Source organism: Lontra canadensis, unplaced genomic scaffold (genome assembly GCF_010015895.1).
Source record: "Lontra canadensis isolate GAN:19392208 unplaced genomic scaffold, GSC_riverotter_1.0 scaffold132, whole genome shotgun sequence".
In the NCBI taxonomy this organism is placed as follows: Eukaryota; Metazoa; Chordata; class Mammalia; order Carnivora; family Mustelidae; genus Lontra; species Lontra canadensis.
Genome location: NW_022631126.1, coordinates 656149 through 666373, shown reverse-complemented (window position 1 = coordinate 666373; position 10225 = coordinate 656149). Strand labels below are relative to the sequence as shown.

Genomic DNA, 10225 nt, shown 5'->3' with positions numbered 1-10225 from the left:
GTTGGGAGTGAGGGCAGCCGCCCGTCCAGGAGGGCTCCAGCCCTGAGCCCACTGGGCTGGTGGGCCTGCCCCGGTGCCTGGAATCATGTGCAGGCAGGGACTACAGGAAAGGGACATGGGTGGTGGACTCAAAAATTGTCTGTGTCTGCAGCAGCATCCCAGAGCCACCTATCAACAGCCAGCTGGTTTGCCTGTCAGAAAGAGGAAGGAGGGTTGGGTTGACCTCATCCTCAATACTCTCCCTCCCTCCCTGGAAGGTACTATTTAAGCCCCATGACAGATAAGAAAACGGAGGTTTGAAGAAGTTGGGAGGCCTGCTCCAAGGCACAGTGATGAAGAACCAGTGTTTTGCCCATGACCCCACCCAGGGAGCTTGAGGTGGGCCAGAACTGATCTTTCCCCGGGTTGAGAGAGCATGCATCGAGAGAGAGAAGTGTCAGCAGAGAGGCCCTAGGGCCACATACTTGTGTTGGCCAAGCAGCTTCCAGTCTCGGCCTCGGGCTCTGGCTCCTCAGCAAAGTAGACCTGCCAGTCCAAGCTGCTGACCCAGTTCTCATAGGCGGGAAGCGCCACGAACACTGCAGGCCTTGCAGGGCCCTGGCAGGCATCTCCAAAGCTGTGTAGCCCAGCCAGGAACCATGTGCCCCTCACCTCGTGCACCAGTGGTGCCCCAGACAGGCCCTGTCAGGGGTCAGGTGACAGTGGGTGACTTTCTCTTCTCCCTAGGCAACTGTGGGGGCTGAGGCTCTGGCCGTTTGGGAACTAGTCAGCAGAAAGACCGAATTTTGAGGGAGAGGCAAGTCTGGAGGCCAAGCCTGGCTAAGGTTCGTTCATGAATTAGAGGATAAAGATGTCAGCCCTCTAGGGGGTAAGGTTTGGGGGACCGGGGCTTACCTCACAGTGGGGTGGCTTACCTCACAGTGGGGTGGCTCACCCACGACACTGGAACACACCATGCCTGGCAGAATGGGGACACTGTCGCTCCCAAGAGTTGTACGCAGCCGGCTGCAGGCCCTGGGTCCCAAGAGGGTCACAGGCACTGTCTGAGGGGAGCTGGTGCCTGTAGGGCAGGGGACAAGACCCAGCTGCCCAGCAGCCTCTAGGCTGGATGGACAGCTGCTGGTGGCCCTGTCCTACGTACCTGTTTCTGGGCGGGGCAGCCCCAGGACCCATCCGCGTTCCCCATCAGGCAGTTGGTGGTCAGAATAGGGCAGGCAGAGCGGCCGAAGGTTGGGGCCTAGTGTCACGGGTTGGGCCAGCAACAGGAGGGCTACATCATAGCCCCCCTCTGGGTGGGTGTAGGCCCCATGCAGGATGAGTTGCTTCAGGCCCCGCTCCTCTAGTCCGGACCCCAGCCTGATGCTCCATTCTTCTGGGGTCTGGCGCCTGAGCAGAGGCAGCATTGACAGCCACGGGTGTCAGGGCTGCCGGCAAGGGCAGGGGGCACCAAGGCAATAGAGACATGGCTCACCCAATGAAGCAGTGGGCAGCAGTCAGCACGACCTCCTCTGACACCAGGGCTCCACCACAGGCCAGCTTCCCCTGGTGCATCAGCCTGGCATCCCAGGGCCATGGGGAGGGGGCTCCTGCCTGGGGGCCTTCTCTCCTCAAGGATCCACAGGCTGGAACAGACGGGATGACCTCACCTGCCTTCTTGCTAAGTGCTCACTGCATGTCTGGCCCTGTGCAAAGTGCTTCCCACAAACTATCAGATCCTCACAATATCCTTTTAAGCTGGATTTTGTTACCCTTGTTACCAAAGTAACCAAGTCCCAGCGAGGTTAAATGACTTTCTAACTCAGTAACCACAGGCAGGTAGCCAACTTGAGACTCAAAAGCCAGGGCCCAAGCTTTTAAACCCTGATGGTCTAGCCTCATGGGAGTGGCCCGGCTCATCATACTCCCACCCCAGCTGTCTGCACCCCCAGGGCTTGAACTGGCCCCAGAATTCCTGGCTCACTAGTACTTCTCTTACCATCAAGACTTCTGCCCTAGGAACTCTCTTGCATGTTAGTCAGCCTGGCATCTGAGGGCCATGGCTAGAATTTTGAGTGGGAGCCCTGCCCTGTCCCATCTCCCTGGGTCCCTGCTTAGAAACTTGGAGCTTACTCCCACAACCTTCAGTTAGACCTCAGATCCCTCTTCTTACCTAAGCTCCAAATGCACAGAGTTCTTAGGTATGTATGCCTCTCAGCCCTCAGTAGGGCTGTTCCTCTCTTAAGGGCTGAAAGGGCCCTTAAAAGCCGCCTAATTCGCCCCTGACAGTGTGTGAATGCCTTGTCCCAGTTCTCTGTTCTGAGCTGAAATTGGCTTTACGATGCATCTATCTGCTCCCCAGAGGTCCTTAGCCAGGCCCGGTTGTCCCCACCTGTCCCACTCCTAATGCCCCCTGCTCATACCTACACAGCTGTCCTCGTCACTGATCTCCGGGGTCCCCGGGTTCTGGGACAGGAAGGCTGCCCCTTGAGCTCGAGCGCGCAGCCAGGAGCTGTGAGCAGCCGTGCTGGTCAGCAGCACGGGGGTGTCTTCTTGGGCACAGCTTGATGCAAAGCTGATGATCCCAGCCTGAACCCAGTGTCCATCTGGCTCACGGCACAGCACGGGGCCCCCAGAATCTCCCTGGAGCCAGGCAAGGGAGTCAAGGGTGGACACTTGAGCCCCAGCCACAGGCAGACCCCCTCTAACAGTGGCACGTCCACCTGTCCCTAGGATCTGAGTACCGAGCCCGGAGCTAGGCCCCCTCTCTTTCTGTTCCCCTCCCTCATCTCCCCCATCACACCTGACAGGGACCCTGCACCCCAGGCTGGGCACCCCCACACAGCATCCCAGGTCGAGCTGGGCTGGCCAGCAGCCGCTGGTGCAGCCGGTTGTAGAGACAGTTACAGGTAGGGCGGCTGATTAGACGCAGGCGCAGATTCCGCAGAGTCCTGGGAGCTGGCAGGAGAAAGGGGCTTGGTGGGGAGCAAGGGAGATGGGAGCAGAGGGACAGTTGGCAGCTGAGGCTGTGTGACCCTGGGCAAGCGTAGTGCCTCTCTGGGCTTTAGGCTGGGCCAGCACTTACCACCATTGGTGTCCTGATCCCAGCCTGTGGCCCAGCAGGAGGTCCCGAAAGGAAAGCGATGGGTGGGCTGGGGCAGGCAGAGGGGTGTGTGGGCCGTGGGCTGGGCGAGCCGCAGCAGGGCCAGGTCTGAGCCCTGGCTGTAGTGGTTGTAGGCCCTTGGCAGCTGCAGAGCTGTCACCCCCACCACCTCGGCCCCTGGGCTCAGCCCCTCACGTTGCAGAGAACCCAGGACAACTGACCAGGAGTTCAGTTCTGTCATTGCTGCCCTGGAAGGGGAAAGATAAAGCTGGGGCATTGCACACAAGAAGGGACAGTGACACCATGAGAGACACCACGGGTAGGTGAAGGATGGACAGAAGTCAGCCCGGAGCCTTAAGCCAGGTCCTTCCCTTGCCCAACCTCCATTTGCTCGCTTATAAGGCTTCCACCACGAAAGGTTCAGATTAACCTGATAATGTGTGCCTAGCACGTGGCCCGTTCTCAGGACATGGTACCGTGTTACTCTAGGGGCACAGCGTGGGTCAGTTTTATGGAGTTTGGGGACATAGCACCCACGCCCCCCAAAAGCCAGAAACTCTGCTTGACCCCAGCCAGGACTCACTTTTCAAAGCAGTGAGCAGCAGTGAGGACCCAGGTATCTGCCACCAGGGACCCGCTGCAGAGGTGGACCCCCCGCCGCCTCACACTTGCTTGCCATGGCCACTCGCCAGGTACTGTGATGCCCTCCTGAGGCTCAGGGGGGCCAGGGCCACGCTGCCCACAAACTGTAAAGGGGAGGGGGATAGGTCAGACTGACAGAAGTCCCCTGTCCTGCCCTCCCCACAGGCCTGAGCCCATGTCCCCAGAGCTTACCGGGCTGAGCTGCTTGAAGACCTGGGAAAAGAGACACGGGTGAGACTTGAGGGAACCTTACCTGCCTGGCCCAGCCTTGGTGGAAGGCAGACGTTTTGGGGGACGGGCCCTAGATCCTTGCCTATGATTGTGTGGCTACCTTACCAGCCTCTCCCAGAATGAAAATATATGAGGTCAAGAAACAGCTTTTATTGGAACCTATTCTGCGCGTACACTCAGTAATTAATTCTCTTCCTTCAGCTGCGCTCAGCACTCCTAGGCCTGTGAAGGAGGGCCAGGGTTCAGCCTGGGACTGGCCCAGCCCTCCTCCAGGCTTCAGAACCCCCAACTCCAGCCCCCGCCACTGAGTCAGGGAGGCGGCCTGCGTATGTGGAGAGCATTAGCTTAATTGTGCCCTCAGCCATGATGCCTAAGAGGAAGGATTAGAGGCAGACGTCATGTCCGAGTTGGGGAGGGCGCCGGGAGATGGAGACTCACCCCACCCCTGTTCTGACGACTCAGAGTCCCCCACCTTTCCAGAATCCGCCAGAAACTCTACCAAAGGATCCCCTGCCCTGCCTCTTTCCCATCATAGGCACATCGGCATCTGGGCCAGGAGAGGCCAGGAGAAATGGGACAGAGACATGAGGACACAGAGCCAAAGGGCTCCCAGAACCTGCTGAAGGTCATTCTGGAAGTAGAGAAGTAGAGAGGCAGGAGGGGTGCAGGGTACACACACAGGCACAGCGACAGCAGACATGGACTGTCATCTGGCCCAGGAAAATCCCACCTGTTCTGACATAGGTGGCCTGCTCCACAGGCAGACACGGTTACACCAGCACCAGCTGACTGTCGCCCCACGGGCTCGCGCCCTCACACACCCCGAGCTGCAAGCCTGCTGGGACAGCGGGCGGCCCACCACACCACTCCCCTCCCCGCTCACCCGCAGTGGCTCACCCTCCACGAGGACCACGGCTGCCAGGATGAGCAGTGCTGGCCCCCAGCTCTGCGGCATGCTGCTCCAGGCCACTCCGCCGCCTCTGCTCAGGTTTTCAGAGGCCACCTGGGTCTCCCTAGCTCCACCTCTGCTCCGCCCCCGGCTGGCTAAGAGTCAGGTGTCATTGCTTTTCCTCTGGCTGGAAGGGAGCCTGCAGCTCCTAGGTGGCTGTGACTATGTTACCCTGGGCTCTTCACCACCCCTTCGTGGGGCTCCGCCATGGCCAGACTGCATGGGTTCAAATCCTCATTCCCCCGTTACTGCCTAAGTGACCTTGGACAAGTAGCCTGTCTGTGGACTCAGAATTGCTGAATGTGAAAATGCTTGGGCCAGAGTCTGACACAGAGAAGACTTGCTCCCAGCATGGAAGCTGTCCTCTAGGAACTGGGAACTGGGAGGGGCACTGTGGGCAGAGCCTCCCAGGTCACAGTTTGTTTCAGCTTCCCTAGCTCTCCCCCAGGCGCACGAGTAGTTGGGTCTCACATACCTTCTCCCACCTTGCTTCAGATGCCGTGTGTGCGGGCCCGGGACTCTCTGCCACTCTCTGCAGCGAGGCTGACAAATCCCAGAACCTCTCTGCCACCTTCCCAGGGACCAAGGTTACAGCGGCGCCCACCCTTCTGGCAGGTGGTGGAAGACTCAGTTGGGAAGGAGGAACATTCAGGGTGCACCCTTTTTCTCTTCCCCACTTCTAACTCAGGCCAGCCCAAACTACTCAGGAACCCTGACCCCCAACACAGGCAGTTGTGGTAAGGGCAGACATGAGCCAGACAGCCCCAGTGGATCTGAATCCCCAGGGCCCCTTAACCCCCTCCCTGGCGCCAGCTGTGTGGTCTTAGGTAAATTACTTACTCTCTCTGTATCACAGTTTCCTCATCAAGATAGGGATAAGAACATCTACCTCATACAACTGGATATGTAAGGATTAGAGGAGTTAACATATGTCATGTTCTTTTTTTTTTTTTAAGATTTTTATTTATTTATTCATAGAGATCACAAGTAGACAGAGAGAAAGGGAGAGAGAGGAGGAAGCAGGCTTCCTGCTGAGCAGAAAGCCCGACTCGGGGCTCGATCCCAGGATCCTGAGACCATGACCCGAGCTGAAGGCAGAGGCCTTAACCCACTGAGCTACCGAGGCGCCCCCATATGTCATGTTCTTATGCAGTGCTTAGCATGTGGATAGGTGCTTAGTACATATTAGGAAAACTAAGACAGAAATACTCAAAATGTGTTCCTGGTCCTCAGGGTGGCCAAGACTGGCTTGGGGTGGTAGATAAGGCAGCTGGAGGGGTGAAAGCTGGACCATAGGAAGAACTTCCCAGTTAGCACGCACAGAAGTAGAAGGGTAGTTTGCCCTTTCAAGTGTGTGCTTGGCCCCCAAGAAGAGAAACCCTGGCTCCCGTCGGGCAGCAAGGACAAGCTGCCAGCCTGTTTTTTGGGGGTGGGGCCGATGGCACCCCAAGTCTTACCAACTCCACACACTGGAGAAGGGACCAACCATCCTTTCCAGGTAGGCCCTACACTCTCCCTCTGACTCATTTGCTTCCAATCCAGAGGAGACAAGACTGGGGGAGGCGCAACACTAGGGTCCCTCACAGACAGATGGCTCAGACTTAGCCAGTTTATTTAAGAAATTTTATTGCTCAGAACCTTCCCTTCTTGGGCAATGGCAGGAGCTTTGGAACCCAGCCCTTGGGGACAGAGCCAGAGGCACTGACATGGAGGAAAGAATGTGGCACATTTGGTCCATTGTCCTGTGTGGGAGTATGGTGGGGTCAGGCTGCAGACTCTTCTAAGGACCCAGACATGGGCCCCCTGGGCAAGGCTCCCATGCCAAGGAAGAGCATGAGGTCAGCCTGGCTTGGGTGAGGGCTCAGTGCCCCTTGACCTTGCCCTGCGGTTCCCGGACCTTCCGGAAGCTGAGCACCACCAGGCCAACATTGATGGCATAGGTAGTGATGCAAACGATGCAGAAATCATAGAGTACGAAGAACAGGATCCAGGCCAGGTAGACAGAACCGACAAGAGACACCAGGGAACTCAGCACCAGCAGGATAGATGCCCAGCGGGCCCGGAGGCAACCTGCAAGGCAGACAAGGCTCAGGCAGGGCTTCAGGGACTGGCCATCTCTAGAACACTGCCTTGACTTCAGGGTACCACTCAGACCTCAGGATCTTGCTTGGGAAGAGTCTCTAAAATGAGAGACTCTGATGGGCCTCACCAAGGCCTTGGTTCTCCTATTTGTTCATCGAGCCCTAGAACCCAAATAGTGAATTTCCCTGCTGAGCTCTGCATGTGATGAAAGAGATGCTGTCCTTGGAGTTCCCCCAGAGAGTAACTCCTGAGTCTTTCCCACAAAGTGGAGTGAGTCCTAGGAGGTCTTTAAGGGCCCTTCTGGCTCTGACAGGACCTTAACCAAGTGAAAGACTTGGTAGTTCCTGCCCCCTCCAGGGGGCTCGCTGATGTGCAGTGGGCTCTAGGCTGTCTGGGTCACCGAGATTCCGAGGGATGGGGCTGGGCGGGCCAAGGGGGAGGGGGCCTATCAGGAAGAGGTGGAGCCTTAAGGGAAGGGGAGGGGTCACTCACCCAACAACAGCTGTAAAGTGTAGAAGATGCAACCGAATATGCTATTGGATTGATTGAGGATGCTGTCCTGGCCGAGCACATGTTCCACCAGCCCGAAGCCCCGGCCCCACCTGGTGGAGGGCAGGACCCCGGTTAGGAGTGGCAATCCAGTGCCTTGGCCCTGTCCTGGAGGGGTGATTTCCAAAAAGCCACCTAGGTTGTACTTCCCCTTCCCTCCCCCACGCCCTCCTGAGTCCAAGGGTCGATGAACTCCTGGCTACCCTCCCTTTGGCTACGTCAGGATTCCATGTCCCTGCCCCGGTGTTCCCCTACCCCCAGGCCAGGGCTCCACCATATGCCCCTCTTTTCATCCTAGGCCTTCAGTAATTCTTAAGATGGCAAGGTAGGTAGAACGGTTGACCTTGCTTTCCTGGGAATCAGGTGCAGAATCTCTCTGCCCGGGACCTCTAAATCTCCAGCTCCCTTCTCGCTCACTCCCCTCTTCTGTATTCTGTCAACCCCAGGCCCTCAAGCATAGTCAGAGCTGGCCACCGTATCCTAGTCACGGCCATCCTCAAGACCTCAAGCCCATCATCAGTCCCCATACGCTAAGCCATTCCCCCTTCTACCCGGTTACCGTTATTCCTTGGCATTCGAATCTACGTGCTACTCCCCAGAACAACCACAGTGCCCAGTACTACCTGCACCATCCGGCCCCAGCCCGAGGCCCCACACTCCTTTCTTGGAACACAGTCTCCCCAGGCCCCCTCGAGCAGCCCCGCCCCCAAGCGTCCCATCCCAAACTCCAGAAGCCGCCGGCAACCTGGACCCCACGACTAGCAGACCAGCCCCGCAAGCCTTCCACTCCCGTACGCACCTGGAGGAGAAAACGCGCGAACAGCTGATGGCAGTGCCCACGTCGCAGAGCGCGCGATAATCCCGGTCCCGGGCGCGCGCCGCCTTCACGTGCAGCGCGTAGAGAGAGAGCACTAAACCCGCGAGGCACAGCGCCAGCCGCACCCATCCGGGGTTCCCCCAGGTAGCGCCCATGTCTTCCGATCCCGCCCGGAGGCACTAGCCCGTAGGGAACCAGCCACGGAGCTGGGGGAGGACAGGATGTGGCACGCCTTCTCCCGCCCCTCTGGGCGATTGGCCTTCCTGGCCTCGCACTCCCTGATCCAATTGGTTGTGCCTACGACTGTGATGGGCGTGCCGTGGCAAGGTAGGAAAACAGGGAGGAACGCTGGGTTTGGAAAACCAGATTAGGGACAGGGGTAATCACGGGAGCGCACGGCCTGCCAGGCATCATGGGAGTTGTAGTCGGAGTGGCCGCAATGCCTTAAGGGAAATGGAGTCTCCGAGTTTTAAAAATTATATTAATGTGGCTAACCGTGTAGCGTTTACGCTATGCCAAGCTCTGTTCTAAACTTTGGAACATCCAGGGATTAGGGACCGGCGGACCAGGGAATCCAGAGAATACTGCGATCCGATCAAAAACCAGCATTTTCACTGAAATTATTATTTCAGATACTATTAGGACTCTATAATCTCCAATCGTCCGATCTTGCTCAGTTTTCCCCTTCTATCTCATCAGCGCCGCCTGCAGGCCAGTCTCTCTCTCTCCCCGCCTCTGCCTCTTGCCCTTAAATTCCCAGCTCCACACTGGGTGTGGTGCGTGAACAGTGAATCCTGGAACACTGAAAAGAAATTTAAAAAATAAATTAAAATTAAAAAAAAAATTCCTAGCTCCATTATCACGCCACACGCTTGACATTATCCTAACCTCTGTTCCGTCGTGGCGCCAGCCTGGCAAAAACCTGAGACTGGATCAACCCCACAGTCTCTCTTTCCAAGCCTTCCGTGGGCTAGCTGCGCGGTTTCCCTCCCAGACATCACGTCTATTGATGACCCGTCTCTCCGACACCTCGCCTGCCTTCTCATCTGCATTGAAAGTCCCTTCTCTTTCCCCATTTTAGAAATAGTAACAAATTTCCCTTCACAATAAAGTTTTTGGGAAGATTTTACAATTCCAGCGTGTACTTTCTCACTTCTTCCTTACTACCCAGCACACCATAAACTAGCTCCTGCCCCCCAAATACTCCCCTGACAACTAATGGCTGATGTCAGCACAATGCTAAATCCAATGGGTATGTATATATGTGTGGGGTGGGGGGATGGAAAGAGAAAGAGAAAGAAAGAGAGAGAAATCTCTACACCCAATGTAGGGCTCAAACTCAGGACCCTGACGTTAAGAGTCACATGCTTCTCCTACTGCGCCAGCTAGGTACCCCTCCAATGGATATCTTTGAGTTCTTATCATGCTTGACTTCCAACAGTGGTAGTCACTCCTGTCCAGGAACTCTTTTTCTCTGGATTCTGTGATATTTCACTCTCCTTCTGGCTCCTCTCTCTGTGCCTGCTCCTTCTCAAACCCATTCTTTCAGGCAGCATGGTCCCCAGAATAATGGCTCCCAAAGATGCCCATGTTTAATCCCAGTGACCTATGCATATGTGAGTTTCCATGGCAAACAGGAATTAGGACTGCAGATGGAATTAAGGTTACGAATCTGCTGGCTTTAAAACAGATTATCCTGTGTAACCAATATAATCACTTAAAAGTGAAAAGGGGCAGGGGGAAAATGAGAAGCAGCAGCAGAAGAGAGTCAGAGGGAGGTGTGACTATGTAAGGAAGGTACAGAGAGGATGCAGTGTTGCTGGCTTTGAAGATGGAAGAAGGAGGTCATGAACTGAGGAATGTTGGGTGGCCTCTA

General features: G+C 56.4%; 2 protein-coding genes across 5 annotated transcripts; both read right to left on the bottom strand.

Annotated features, from left to right (window-relative positions):
* Positions 1-136: 136 nt before the first annotated feature.
* PRSS53 (serine protease 53) lies at positions 137-5053 on the bottom strand. Of its 3 annotated transcripts, XM_032842635.1 has the most exons (11): positions 4850-5053; positions 3914-3934; positions 3663-3825; positions 3062-3327; positions 2780-2934; positions 2400-2619; positions 1472-1622; positions 1142-1386; positions 915-1060; positions 465-681; positions 137-191 (listed from the first exon to the last, which is right to left on the bottom strand). In XM_032842635.1, exons 1-11 carry the CDS (start codon positions 4905-4907, stop codon positions 172-174), a joined length of 1662 nt encoding a protein of 553 aa, XP_032698526.1. In that variant the 5' UTR covers positions 4908-5053; the 3' UTR covers positions 137-171. The 3 variants fall into 3 exon arrangements, with proteins under 3 accessions (XP_032698526.1, XP_032698527.1, XP_032698528.1); XM_032842636.1 differs by lacking the exon at positions 3914-3934; XM_032842637.1 differs by lacking the exon at positions 137-191 and having other exon boundaries at positions 545-681; positions 915-1014.
* A 1449-nt stretch (positions 5054-6502) lies between these two features.
* Positions 6503-8592, bottom strand: VKORC1 (vitamin K epoxide reductase complex subunit 1). 2 transcript variants are annotated; one of them, XM_032842663.1, is made up of 3 exons: positions 8332-8558; positions 7476-7585; positions 6503-6971 (listed from the first exon to the last, which is right to left on the bottom strand). In XM_032842663.1, exons 1-3 carry the CDS (start codon positions 8502-8504, stop codon positions 6763-6765), a joined length of 492 nt encoding a protein of 163 aa, XP_032698554.1. In that variant the 5' UTR covers positions 8505-8558; the 3' UTR covers positions 6503-6762. The 2 variants fall into 2 exon arrangements, with proteins under 2 accessions (XP_032698554.1, XP_032698555.1); XM_032842664.1 differs by lacking the exon at positions 7476-7585 and having other exon boundaries at positions 6866-6971; positions 8332-8592.
* Between the last annotated feature and the right edge of the window lie 1633 nt (positions 8593-10225).